General features: G+C 48.1%; 1 protein-coding gene across 1 annotated transcript in view; it reads left to right on the forward strand.

The window, feature by feature from the left end:
- pfdn1 (prefoldin subunit 1) overlaps positions 1–11,991 on the forward strand; it is a 55,559-nt gene extending 43,568 nt beyond the window's left edge. Inside the window, exon 4 of the mRNA XM_088604878.1 lies at positions 11,432–11,991. Coding sequence (XP_088461004.1) covers positions 11,432–11,515 — 84 coding nt within the window. The 3' untranslated portion in view covers positions 11,516–11,991. The remainder of the gene's footprint in view (positions 1–11,431) is intronic.
- Positions 11,992–14,427: the final 2,436 nt, after the last annotated feature.

Genomic DNA, 14,427 nt, shown 5'->3' on the forward strand with positions numbered 1-14,427 from the left:
TATAACACACAGAGCTGAACAGGTGTCGCAGTAATGAGGTGCTGGTATGAGTCTCACCTGGGCGGAAGGACAGGAGCTGGGGAGCGCTGTGCAGAGAGCAGTGTAGGTGAAAGAGCCCCGGGCAGGCAGGCCTTCCGACAGGGGACTCCAGAAAGCAGTCTGGCTTTGACATGTGCTGGAACAGTGCCGCCCCCGTTCCGCCCGAGCTGCTCGATAATTAATTGAACTTCTGATTCACCTGGGATGAGACATCATGGAAGCTCTTTTCTTGAGCAACATCCAGGGACTTGTCTCCTGCAGTGGAGCACAGGCTGCAGTCGAGCGGCAGGGTGGCATAGGAGTCCAGACAAATTAGGTGTAGTATCGCAGGACATAAATCCTGTGGAATATGCAGAAGTTGTCATGATTTACAGATTTCCCCTGAGAGCCTGGCTTTGATCCTGGTATTTGTGGCGTGATGGCCAAAGTGTTATGTCAGGTGTTAACCAAACAAAAACAAGGTGATAGAGCACAAAAACAGATGGATTATCTACCACACATTGTACCCTGCAGGCCAGGACAAAAACAGCCTCTCCTGCCGGCTTCCAACTCCAAAAACATACAGAACTGGGAGCTGTCAATGGCTGGAATAGGAGAGATAAAGTGGTGCTCTATCTGAATTGCTCTAGCTGGTTAAGTGAGATACTGTCCAGTTCAGCACCACCTTGATTCTGATCCTAGTGGTGACGTCGGGGGCCAGAATTCAGACCTCTTTAAAACACTTTCTTCTCCTGGGCTAATAGCACACACACTTTGGGTTTTGAAGAGATTTGTAGATCAGCCATGTTATAATGCTGGCAAAACCACCAGCACATGTAAGGTTCTCTGTAGTTGTTTGACAAGGTTGTGGCATATCTGATGTCATTTCAGGCTTATAGTGTCATAATGTTTGTCCGGTCAACACTAAAATTAGAGTATACTATAAATGCTGGAACAGGAAAAAGACACCTTCTCCCTGCACTGCCCATTGTTTCGATTTTACTGCCTATGGATTTTATGTAGTTGTTGAAAGTTTTAAAAAAAAGCCATTGTGGAACTGACTTTCTTCAGCTTTTCTCCAAAGAGGTGAAATTAGGGTCATGTATTTAGTTGCCTTTCCCTGAATTTTTCTCCGTCCCTCGGTAAATCCGTGCTCGTTATGGCTCAGAGGCGAAACAGGACAGTAGGGAAGATGCGGTCGGTGGTGTTATCAGGCCCGTAGGCGGCGGTCTTATTTCAGAGAAATCTTTGTCTTGTAAAAGACTTGTCAAATGCACTAGATCTCCACCTAATTGCTGTTTCAGTGGCTCCCCTGTAAAATGATTTAACATTGCATGTTACTGCCGATAGCTTTTCAGATGTGGTTGTCGCTTTTATCCAAATTGAGTTTGCACTTATTTATACATCTAGGTATTTTACTGGGGCAGTGCAGGTGAAGCACCTCTCTTAAGAGATTCAACACCAGTCTCTCACCTGGGACTCGAACCCACAGCCTTCCAGTTACAAGTGCAGGAGCTGTATGACTGTGTTGTTCATTTAGAAGCCAATAATTTTGAAGATTAAGCCCATCCTATCTTATTTAGGACAGACGCCCTGTGCGAAGAGAATGTTTAAAAACGTCGGCGATGTTTAGTTATGTGTTGGTACTGAACCCAGAGACTGGTTAAAAAAGTGCTCTCTCTCTTCTGGCGCTGAACACCGCATAATTGCTTTGTGTCCACATTATGTGATGCCTGTCCGCGTCCAACATTTTAAAAGAAGGAATTCAGAAATATACAGAGGGAGAATTTTACAACGAAGGTGGAGAGTTAAGTCACATCCTGTGAAATGGTTTCTGTGGACTAACATCCAATCTTTGAAGAAAACAACAACAGAAACATTTTTTGCTACACACATTTTCATTTCTGAATTGTTAAGCAAATGTTGTACGAAAGTGGTTCCCATTGCTGACCTGTCACACAGCTTGCATTTTCCTGACCTTCACCCACTCAACTCCTCCAGAACACTTCCCTGACAGCTGTGAGACGGTGCCAGAGGGATCTGAATTACTGTGCCATAAATTCCTGCCAAGGTGCAGTCACAGAGACAGTTTCTATTGCACCCAGGTCTCCGGTGCCTGCGTGCTCAAGGGAGCACCACGGTCTTGTGTTCCGGCTCTGAGGCCCCGTACCTCTGCTTTTCCCTGCTCCTCGTTTTTCATACAGTTTTACACACACACACACAGACACACACTCACTGCAGGGGGGGGCTGCGGTGTGTCATCCAGGGCAGACCGTGTGGGAGTCGTGTGGGATATCAGAAGCCACTCCCGGAATCGCAGTATTTGTCACTCTTTCTTTTGCAGAGGTCCGGGAGGTGGGAGGGGTCCATGGGGTGATCTGTGGCTGATTGTGTTGGTCATGAGTCTTGGGCTCTTTGTGTTTTTCAGTTCGATTAAGCTAGCGTCTGTCGCTAGAGTCACTCTGGCGTGGAATTGGGAAATTGAGGAGACTGATCCGATTCTCTCTGTCGAGGTGACAATGATTTTTGGCTCAAATGGCCCTGTTGACCTGTTTGGGTTGAGGGTTACTGTTCATCCCCCAGCGGGGCGCTCGATGTGGGAGCACTAACGCAGTTTCTCCTCCACATTGGTGTGACAGGGTGTGAGCTGGCTGCACCCTCAGAATGGTGGGGTGTCATGAAAAGAGAAGGTTTATTTGGTGTCAGTGACCTTTCTTCACACAGTGTGCAGTTATACAGTTTGAGAGCTGTCTGTGTAGGTGGGGCGAAGTGTATTTTTAAAGGACAGCATCATGACTGTGACACACATCTTCAGCCCCGATTATAAATCTCTTTCCGTTTCTGTTATTGTTAAAGTCTTTGGGTGGCTGTGGTCTCTGGCTGGAGGAGAAATGTGATACTCTGTGGAAAGTGCTCTGGCACTGCAGCCAATATAGAAACACCACAAAACTACAGTGCCAGAACTCCTGTAAATATTGGGTCTGCAGCAGGCAAACCACATGTAAAAAGGCAGTAAAGACTTGGAAATTTTGTCATAAATATTAAGGCGGTAGTTTTGCCATTGCAGGTAGCACTTGCGTCCCTTTGCTTTTATGTCCTGAGTTTCATTTCAGCCTTCCATGTGGATTTTGCATGTTCTCCTCTTTTTCTCCATGGGTCTTCTCCAGGTGTTTTGGTTTTCTTCTATGTTTGAAAGACTTGTTGGCCAGGTTAACTGATATCTGAATTATCTGAGCCTATATGTGCCCTGTGATGGACTGATGTCTCATGTTTCTGATGATGGATGAACTGAAAGTGGATTTACAGTATATAAATGACTTAATGAGTTACAGGACATACATTCTTGAATTCAGATGTACTGTAATGGAGAGGATGGATGTTATTATTGTATTAATACGTAAGTTTTATACATACGTTGTCATAATACTAGTTTTCCCCTCTGTGTACAATGTTTTTAATAATGTTAATAATATTTTGGGTTATATATTTTTTAGAAAAAATAGTTTTTGGTGATAATTTTTGGAATGGGCTAAAAATTCCTCATGAATGGTGTTGTAACAACACATGAAAACGTAATGAGCATCAATCGGTTACCAACCGATTAAATTACAGAATTTAAATTCAAGACTTAAAATCTTCATCGTCATGGTACAACCCCCCCATCCAAACAGAACTTTTCATTCCCATCATTAGCGGTGTTGATGTTCTTGGAGCTGATTGCTGCCCTGAGGGCAGGAGTGACCCCCAACACCCCTGCTGGCAGCCGCGCCTGTCTGCAGGCGCCGGGAGAGGGTTTCCCTTTCTTGCGCGTTCCTCCAAGCCCGCGGCGCTCTGGAGCGCCCCATACGGACCTGTCCGTGCTTTTCTTCGGGCCCGCGGGAAGCCGGCATTCTCTCTGGGATCTCCAGCAGAATCCCTGCCATCACGTGGCCGGAAGGCTGACCGTGCCTGTAGAACAGACCGACTGACCGTGCCTGTAGAACAGACCGACTGTGACCGTGCCTGTAGAACAGACCGACTGTGACCGTGCCTGTAGAACAGACCGACTGTGACTGTGACTGTGCCTGTAGAACAGACCGACTGTGACCGTGCCTGTAGAACAGACCGACTGTGACCGTGCCTGTAGAACAGACCGGCTGTGACCGTGCCTGTAGAACAGACCGGCTGTGACCGTGCCTGTAGAACAGACCGACTGTGACCGTGCCTGTAGAACAGACCGACTGTGACCGTGCCTGTAGAACAGACCGACTGTGACTGTGACTGTGCCTGTAGAACAGACCGACTGTGACCGTGCCTGTAGAACAGACCGGCTGTGACCGTGCCTGTAGAACAGACCGGCTGTGACCGTCCCTGTAGAACAGACCGACTGTGACCGTGCCTGTAGAACAGACCGGCTGTGACCGTGCCTGTAGAACAGACCGGCTGTGACCGTGCCTGTAGAACAGACCGACTGTGACCGTGCCTGAAGAACAGACCGACTGTGACCGTGCCTGTAGAACAGACCGACTGTGACCGTGCCTGTAGAACAGACCGACTGTGACCGTGCCTGTAGAACAGACCGGCTGTGACCGTGCCTGTAGAACAGACCGGCTGTGACCGTGCCTGTAGAACAGACCGGCTGTGACCGTGCCTGTAGAACAGACCGACTGTAGAATAGACCGGCGGTTCCAGGCTGTGTTAATGGTGACCACCAGCGAGCTGTAACCATGAGTTCTCTGCAGTAGCCGGCCCTGTGTGCACGTTCCCCAGATGTGTCCTCTCGTCTCGGTCACTTTAACGAGAGCACAGCTACAAGCGAGAGGAGGTCACAGGCCCATCAGGCCCGTCGATCGGTTTGTACCTCATTCTGTTTTCCCTGAACAGCTGGATAAGATTCTTCGTTCATTTGGTTACTGCCACCTCTTTGCGTGGAAAGGTCTGCGGTCCGCTTCAACGGAGGCTCAGGACGACTTTGTTTTGATGGACGGATAATCTGCCCAGGGTACGACTGGCCGCAGTTCAGGGCCCGGGTTCGAGCTGTAATGTGGACTGCAAGCTACTTAGTGCCATTTCTGGTTGAGCCTCCCAAGAGACGCTGACACATTCTGTTGTGACTGATACACAGTGCTGTATTTACAGTGTTTGTGGGACTGAAGTATCTGTAGTGGGTGTGAACACAGGAGCTGCATGTAACCCAACAGATGACACCCTCAAAGACTCCCCTTGCCAAAGCAATCTGACACCTTGAAAGTGAGCTCTGTGGACGGTACGCAAGTCTGGAAGTGTTGGAATGTGAACAATAAAACAAATACAGACACATTACAGTTACAGCAGCTGTTGCAACACGGCGATGAGTAATTGTAGGTGTTTCTTGAAACCTTGCTGACTGCTCTTTTTATAGGCAGGGAGATTACTGACCGTGGGTTGCGGAGCTCTGAAACTCGCGTCACTCGAGATGAAATGACACCTGTCAGAGCTGCGCGGACAGCTTCCCTCCTCTGGCGCCACAGCTGGAGCAGACTCGGCCCACACCTCCTGACCTCCTGCGAGAGATTCACGAGGGCTGAGCAGGGATACGTGGGGGTCTCGAGACCCGCTGGACCTGGGGACCTGGGGCTGGCTGACTAGGCACGTAGGGACATGTGGCTTTAGGAAACAAGAGTGGGAATCAAGCGTTCGTTTGTTAAAATGGACATTGTGCCACCTAACTTTTATATGCTTGTATTATATATTATACTACTTTAATTTAATACTTTATAATCCTTTGTAACCTGAATTTTTGTTTTGTTTTTGTGTTCGACAAAGTAAGTAGGGCTTGTATATATATAAGGGCATTCACTATCAACAAGTCGCAGCAGGCCATAAAGAGTTAAATTAAATTTTCAGTTCGCTGATACTTTTCTTTTTATAGACAAGTCAGCACTGTGCATAGAAGGTTACATAAACAGTTGTTTTTACTGTGAACATGTTTATTATGAGAGCAGAGCCAGCTTCGCTAATTTCCTCTAGAAATACTGTGTGGCACTGGCCACTTCTCAAGGAAGAAGCAGTTCTCATGAAAACCCCTGCAGAACAGCAGATTCTAAGAATTCAACCAGGATTTATGTAATCAAATTTAATGCTAAAATTTCTGTAATTTACATAGCAAGCATGAAGACAGTGACTTGACGTCATGTCCTGAAGACAGTATCTGTTATTCAGGGGCAGAGGAAAGGAGCCACCTACTGGAACAGTGTGGCCAGCTCATGCCCTGCAGAATGAGCTTTCCCCTGAGCCCCTTGCTGAGTCCACCCAGGCACTGCCTGCCAAGGAGGTGCTGTGGTCAGTGATCACTTGTTGTCATCTTGCCTCTTTGCACCTGCCTGAGTTATCTTGCACATTGTTATTTCTGAATATTAAAAAAAACTCCCTATTTTTAGAACCCCTTCAAGTTGAGGCCGAAGTGCCAGATGGGCACGCAGACGTGTCCTGTGCCCGCCTTTCAGTTCAGACTGACTGATCCTCTCGCACGGTTCAGCCAAGCTATTCCACCAATGTGCTAGCAGGGTTATACCATCGCTCCTCTCGGTGGCACTTATAATAGAGCTGGATGTGCTCAAACTGCTCTGGGACTGAATTCAAGCGGTTCATGTGAGGTAGTGTGTCTCGAAGTCTGGAGTAAAAAAAGCCTGTAGGGGGTTTATTTAGCATGCGAGCAGACAACACGCTGGCGGATCCTGGGGTGCCGGAGAGGAGGGAAGGGGTGCAAGCTCTCACGTGAGCCTCCTGCCCGGGATGCTTTGAGAGCCCAGGCTGATGAGAGCTCCTGCTGAAAGCCCATGTCTGTGCAAGCCCTAGCCGGACAGCCCTCGTCACGCAGAGCTCCTGTCGGCAATGTCCATTCCTCCCACTTTTCAGCTATCAGGGGAGGTGAAGTTCTCGTGCAAGTGCTTGTAATCAGGAGCCACGTTGCCAGCGTGAGGCAGACGGCCCTCTGTGCTTGTGCGCAGTGTCTTAGGAGGGAAAACGGGAGCGGTGTTGAAAATCGTGAGGTTGAGATGCTTGCTGGACGGAGGTTGTCTTCGTTGAAGCCTCTCAGGTGGTACAGGCACTCTGTGAGCTCTGTGATCACGGGTTCGAGCCAGGCCCGCGTCACCGGCCGTGACCTACAAATGATATTTTTTGTAACAAAATAAAATTGGTGATTCTAAATGTAATTTAAAAAAAAGTCTTTCCTCACTTATTCTGTGTGAGACAAGTTTCGTGTTTTAGTTGACCAGGCCTCAGTGGCTTGTGGATTTGTTTTGCTTTCTCAGAAAAGACCCAGTGATATTCCCTGAAGTGACTGTTCTGTGTTTTCACACTAAATATCACACAGGCACTTCTGCGGTAAACTCTGGATTACTTTAGTTTGCATCTCTGCTTCCTTGTGTGCTTTCCCGTGCAATGATGGTGCATCTGTTTCCATGTCAAAGCTCTTGCATGACTCATAAATATGCATAAGCTTGTGTGTGGAAGGAGCTCTTCAGGACTACATGCAGCACAGAGCTTAGTGACACCAGCTCTCATTATTTCTGCTGCAAGGCTTCTGCATTCATTCAGAAATAGTCTGATAAATCAGCATACAAAACCTATGAATTGTCCTTTTTAGGAGGTTTTTGTAAATATAGAATGAATTACACCCCAAAATGTGATGTCTTACAATTCTCTGAAATACAAAGACTTCTTTGTTTGGGTTATTTTTGACAGTAGAGTTGATCTTATGGTCTATTCATCCATTTTCTAAATGTTTCATCCAATTCAGGATTACAGTGGAGCTGGAGCCAATCCCAGCAAGCAACAGTACAAGGCAGGATACACCCTGGACAGGACACCAGTCTTTTTCGGGGCACACGCACACACTCACACCAGGGCCACTTTTCCCAGAAGCCAATTAACCTGCTGATATGTCTGTAGACTTTGGAGGAAACTGCAGCTTGTGTTTTTAGAAGAAAAATGAAAGACCAAGTGTGCTGAGTTAATGGATCCGGCACCTTGACATCCCTCAGTAATTCTGTTGGGCCACCATTGCCTTTCCCATAGTCAGTGCCCTGTCAGCACCTGTGGAATATCTGTAAGGAGGAGGTTCTTTTTCTTATGTCTTTGGTACTCTGTCCAATAGTAATATCTTACATTTTTCCTCCCAGTGACAGCTTAGTCAGCTCCAAAAAGAACAAACCACAAGTTGCATCTTGAACTGAAAGATTTTCAGATGGTACAAGACCACTGCTTAGGAAAGAAACACTGTAGAGCTTCTGAAACTAAACTCCGTTGCTCAGTGGTTAAACAACAGAAAAGGCAGAGGGATTAGGCGGAGATGTATTAAGGAATGAAATGGAGAGCTATCGCCTCATACCAGGAGCCTGAAACAGTGTGCCTAGGCCAGTCACATTGTCGAAGCTGTGTGTCACAGAGCTGGTCAGAAACAGCTCGATGAGATTCAGGCATCGATTAGCTACTTCCGACCTATTGATTAGCACGCCCCAGTCTCGAACCCGCGATCAGAGTCTCAGGCAGACGCCCCTAATGGGTGGATGGAGTCCATAGAAATGCGTCACATCGCTTAAGAGACCCAGTTCGTGAAGGCTGGAGCAGAAGGACGTGGGGCATCTCGTCCCCTGAAACTTCGATAAGAGCCCATGTGGTCAAACGCCCCCCCCCCACCCTTCCGCCTCTGTGGCCAAATCCCATGGATTTCCAGTGGCAGGGAAACAACAGGCCGAGCGCTGGAGTGGTGGTTTTCCCCTCAGGCAGCTCGTCAGGAAGCCTGATAACCAGCAGTGGGCGAATGGAAACATGTTCAGACCACTAATCAACATACTGCTGCTTTTCCATCAGATAACCTTTGCGTTTGTTGATGTACCTGGGGCCGGTGGAGGGGAAGGGGTGAGTCTGGGCAGTCCTGCACAGCTGGGCTGCAGGTCGCCTGAGAGGCGCAGTCTGGGGGTGCTGCCAGTGACGCCAGTCCCTTGATGGCGAGTGATGAATAATTTACCTTGACGTGTTTACAGGAAATCAGCGGGGGCTCGTTCTGGTAACTGCTTTCGGCTTCCTGCACTCGGAGCCGCACGGCAGCAGCTCGAGAAGATGAATAAATGCTTTAAAATAAATCGGCTTTTCTTCCCCCAGCGCCACTGTACCCCGAGTACACCAGGGAACCCACGCTTTCCTGTCGCCTGCTGGTCTTTTTCTGGAATCGGGGAGAAAATAGTTCCTGACTAATAACTACGCTTTTCATTTTGCTGTGATTCATGGGCCAAGAGGAAGCTGCATAAAGCTTCCCCAGTTCCCCCCCCGGTGCAGAACTTTGTCACAAGGGGCTAACCAGGTGGCATTTGGCCGTTTTTATGCTTTGTGGATTTTGGGAGGGCAGTGGAGTTGTCAGGAATGACCGCGCTCAGGGTGAGTCGGCTGGCGCTGGGTGTGACAGAGCAGCACACAGGCCCTCAAACAAGAGGGATGTCAAGGCAGGACCACGCAGAAGAGCCGCCTCCCGCAGGGCTGTGTCAGAGCAGAGTTCGCGCCGTCACGCTGACCTGCTGCGCTCCTTGGATTGGCTCATGTTGGGTTTTGTGCAGTTGAACGTTCCCTGGAGCTGGCAGAGTGGCAGGTTTCTCCCCGTTTAGAGTCCGCAGTGGCTTGCAAGTCTCCCGCTCTGGTGTTGAGGCAGTCACCTCAGGGCGGTGCGCATGACGTCAGCTGGAATCTATTTTCATTAGGTTGGTTATTGACATGCATCTTGGCTCAGACCTCATCCAGTCGAGGACTCCCGCAGCATAATCTAGGTTCTTTGAGGGAAACAACCTTTGCCTTCAATTTCAACAGAGCTGGCCTAGGTCCAGGATTCCAGGGAAGAGCAGCCATTAGAGTCCTTTCAGCTTTGGAGGCTCACGCCAGCGTTTCCTTGGTTACTGCAGTTACAGCTCTTTCATGCTCTTTCACTTATTCACCGTGCAGAAAGGCCGGGCTCCTGTCCCGAGGGGCCGGAGAGATTCGTCACAGGCTGGGCGCTCACCTGGGGGGCTGTGATGGAGACATAGTCACGGACAGAGCGATTCATCTCTGTGCTACACTGGGTACTCCGCCCAGCAGCCTTCCCCGTGCCCCAGCTGTGCGTCAGAGCGAGTGTAGTATTTCATTCTTCAGTCGCCTTTAGACTTCCCTGTGGTGGTCACAGGCCGTGGACTGTTTGTCCACGTGGCTTTATTCCTGCCTTAATTCAGATTTTACATGCCTGTCCTGTCAAAATGCTCTCCCAGTTTAGTAGTCACATGCTGAGCCTGACTTTTCCTACTCCTGAAAACCAATAGATTTCTTTTGCACTCGATTGATATTAAACTCTTGATCAAATTTATAGTTCCAGAAAAGGTTCAAGTAGGGAGCTGCGTCAGCATGCGCAGGCTGCTTACAGGTATGACGCTTATATACAGGGTATATCTTACAGGTATGATGCTTATATACAGGGTATATCTAACAGGTATGACGCTTCTGAATGTTGGGATTGTGGTGGTCTGTAAGCCCTGCTGTGTGGGATCTTACTCTCTACCCCAGCGCTTGGAAATGTAGAGTTTCATTAGAACGGAAACTTCACATTAGATATTATTTTTACATACTTAATTTGCATTTGACTTTTTGTTAGCTAGCTGGAAAAATGTTCCCAAGTTATACATTTGTAAATGCAGTATTTCATTTAGAGTGTTGGGATTTGATGTCATACTAAAAGTATTCAGTGTCTAATAAGCTGGCAAATGTCATTTGCATGTTATGAGAGCAGAGAGGAGACAGTAGTGTAATAGGAAATTTTTGACAAAGTCTCCAGGGTTATATTTTCCATAGGGCGAGGGCAGACTATCCTGGATAGGCACTTCAGGTTTTAATGCAAACTGTATTATCATATCTTCTATCCAGCAGCTGGAAGACTGATTATCTTGCCTGTGTGTTGATTCATACTTATCCGTCTTGTAGAAGATGTGTGTCACAAAGACTGGCACTCTGGGTCCTGCAGTGTCGTTCTGGAGCTTTCAGGTATAATCCCAGCCTGGGGTGGATGTCCTGGTGAAAGGAGCTCAGTCTCCTCAGTCCTGAACACAGAGGACTGTCCAGACTCTCTTTTCCAGTGTCCACAATCCTCACAAGTATCAATAAAGTCGACACAGTCGGCTCCCCCAGGGGTCAGCAGTGAAACAGACCAGAGGACACGAATGAAAACTACGGGAAGGGCTTTTAAGGCTTCGTACAGGACAGGCTTCTTTACACAAAGGGTAGTGGGAGTCCGAAACAAGCTCCCCGGACATGTGATTGAAGGACTGACGAGTTGCATGCTCCTGTTGATCCGACACGCCCACATCAGCTGTTTGGGTGGACTGGCCTCTTCCCGTTTGTCACCTGCTGTTCTGTGTCCATTCCTGTGTTTCAGCAGCGGAAGACCTACCTGGAGCGCAGCGTGAAGGAGGCAGAAGACAACATCCGGGAGATGCTGATGGCCAGGAGGTCCCAGTGAAGACGGAGGGGTGGAGCACACGGGACCTGTTCTGTGTTTCTCCCCCGATACAGCTCGGGCACTCCTGTCATTTTACATATTTAAATAGCAGTCACTGTACGTGTGTGTTGGAAGGTGTGTGGGGGGCAGTTCAGATCAGTCATCTGCCTGTGTGCGTCCCAGTAGTTTGGTTAGCTTTTTCATCAGGTGAAATCGGTAGTCCTTGTTTTGTGTCCGTGCTGTTTTCCAGCCGGTAATGCTCTGCATACACTGTGGTGTCAGTGTTTACTGAGACCAGTCGTGTTAAATCTGAAGACGATCCCAAAGTTTCTGTTTAAGCCCATTAGAAAGTGCTCCTTGATGTGTCTGAATGATGTCAGTCGGAGGTCTGGATACATCCAGCCTGCTCTCTGGCTACTTTGGTTACTGCTTTTTTTTGTTCCACCAGACATTTAGCACCAAAATAATAAAATTAATAATAAAAAGTCTTCAACTTGTTCCTTGAGACAGCTGTTTTTTTTTAAACAAATACCCCTGTCTGAAGAAGTGTAGCTGTCAACACTGCAGCGTCTGTAGTCTCCTGGACTGCCTGCTTCCCGAGTACCCTGTCTGGACGTGGCCCCCTGACAAAGTACTTCCACACGTCCTCTCCCAGCCCTTCCCAGAGACAGCTCTCCGCTCTGCTGCCCGAGCGCCTGACTCACACTTGTCTTCAGAGGAGCGTGCTGTCTCGGTACTGCCGGGCCGCGACCCGCCTGCGCGCACGGCGCCAGACGGCCACCCCAGAAACACCCCTGACCCCTGCGCTGGCTGTGGGGTCACGCTGGGCCTCTCGGTTTCACTGCAGTGCTTCTGGAGCAGCCCGTCAGCGTCACTACTCTGTTTACCCAGAATGGGTTGACATGATTATTATTATAACAGAGGCATATGTTTTAAGCCTGCTGTAGTAAAAATAATGTTAAGGGACAAGCAATTTAAGTTTTTTCAAAACACCTTTTTTCCATTTCAGCTTCTGTCGCTGCTGAACTCAGCTGTGCGGTATTTCAAGGAGACAGAGTAGTTTAATGACAAGAACACACAGTGCTTAAGACCTTGGGCTTATATTCTGTGACCCAGGGAGAATAACAGTTATTGGGGGTCAACTGTGCCAAGGTTCTTCTTTAATGAGGAGGAGAAAATCGTGATTTAAAATTGTGTTCTCTCCAATTTAAAATCATGAGGTGTTATCCAGTGTGCAGCTCTTTACTGAAACCCTAAACTGCTATTGGAAGCTTAAACTTAAATCATAGTTAAATCCACAACCAACGTGATACAAAATACCTTGAAGAAACCCATTTGTAGCACCTCTGCCAGCCAGGGCTTGTACAGTCCACATCACTAGTCCTGCCCAGTTGTGCCAAGTGATCAAGAACCTGGTCTGGAAGATGCTGGACCCGAGGACAGCCCTGCTTCGATTCTTCTGCATTCCAGTTTAGCATGGAATTTAAAGGCGTGGGTCACTGGTACATCCCTCCATCCACTTTCCAATCCGCTCATCCGATACGAGGCCTCTGGGAGAGCCGGAGCCTAACCTGGCAAAGTACGGGCGCGAGGCAGGATATACCCTGGACAGGACGCCAGTCCATCGCAGCTGCTGCTGCAGCACAAAAGCCATAATTGGACAGGTAATGGGGGCTGATAATCCTGATGGCAGTGTAAGTGGTGCACAGAAAGAAAATTCCACACCATCGCAACCTCATTATGAGTTTTGATGGTGTCAGCTGAGTACGGTTTGCCTGATCAGTGATGCTTTTTCCTGCATGCAGACCTGTATGTGTGCGCGGTTGTGAGTCCAGTAGGACGAGTAGCACAGAGGACTGGCGGAGGTGGGGGGAAGTGATATTTGGGCGAGTTAGTCACTGCACACCAAATGTCCGGTGTACCTCCTGGAGGACGGTAGTGTTGTTTGTTGTCCTCGTGATGTCTTGAGTGGACAGCGTACATGGGAAGGTTCCTCTCTCCTGTGTAAGCATGTCTCTTTCCCTCTAGTCACACTCTAAGCATCAGAGTAGTTGCCTTTTTCTGTAACATTCTCTGTGCCCTTTTAACTAAAGAAAGATTGACGTTGATAAGGAGAGGCGTTTGGAGGTTATGGGAGACCGAATTTTGCTGTAACATGCAAGTCTTATTCCAGAGGCGGAGACACTTGGCATAGACGCTGAGGTGCATTAATAATGCAACAGTTATGTATTGGTGTCGGTTTAGTGGTCAAAATTAAGGGGACACTGCAGTACAACAGCAAAACACAGGAAGGGAGGATCAGTGCAAACAATTTATATAGAAAATTATTGGCCTTTCTCAAAAGGAAATGTGACAGAGGGCATGCATTGTTTCACCCATATATTGCTCTGTGTGCTGGGGCATCTGAGCTTCCTCTCCTGCATGGTGGCAGTGTCCATTCGGCCAGGAGTCCTACTAACTAACTAACGTTTACTAATGTATTTGGGTTTCTGTTAAGAATGTGCTGACCTAGAGAATGGAATTTGTGTCACTTCCTGATGTTTACTGTGTGGGACTGAGACCTCACTGTCTGGAAATCTGCTGTGTCCTGTATTTCGAATGACTGGACTGTTAACTAACTTAACTGCACTGCCCAAGACCCAGAGACGGTTCTTCCTGTGAAGCTTTAGAGCCTGTAAGAGTTTAAGAGTTACATCTGGTGGACCCAGATGAAGCTTCCAAGTGTGATATTCAGCAGGAAAGTAGTTTTCTTCCCATATCACACAAGCCCACACAGTTTCGATGTCTGTTGTCAGATTCTCAGACCTGTCACAGTGGAATTCTTTCATTTGTGCGATCTGCACCCAAAACTGACTGACAGCTTTCCCATTCACACCCAGACTCGCCGTATTTCTGGGCAAATATTTAGAGAAAGGAAGTATCCACAGCAGTGT

Source organism: Lepisosteus platostomus, chromosome 13, assembly GCF_059453375.1.
Source record: "Lepisosteus platostomus isolate fLepPlt1 chromosome 13, fLepPlt1.hap1, whole genome shotgun sequence".
NCBI lineage: Eukaryota > Metazoa > Chordata > Actinopteri > Semionotiformes > Lepisosteidae > Lepisosteus > Lepisosteus platostomus.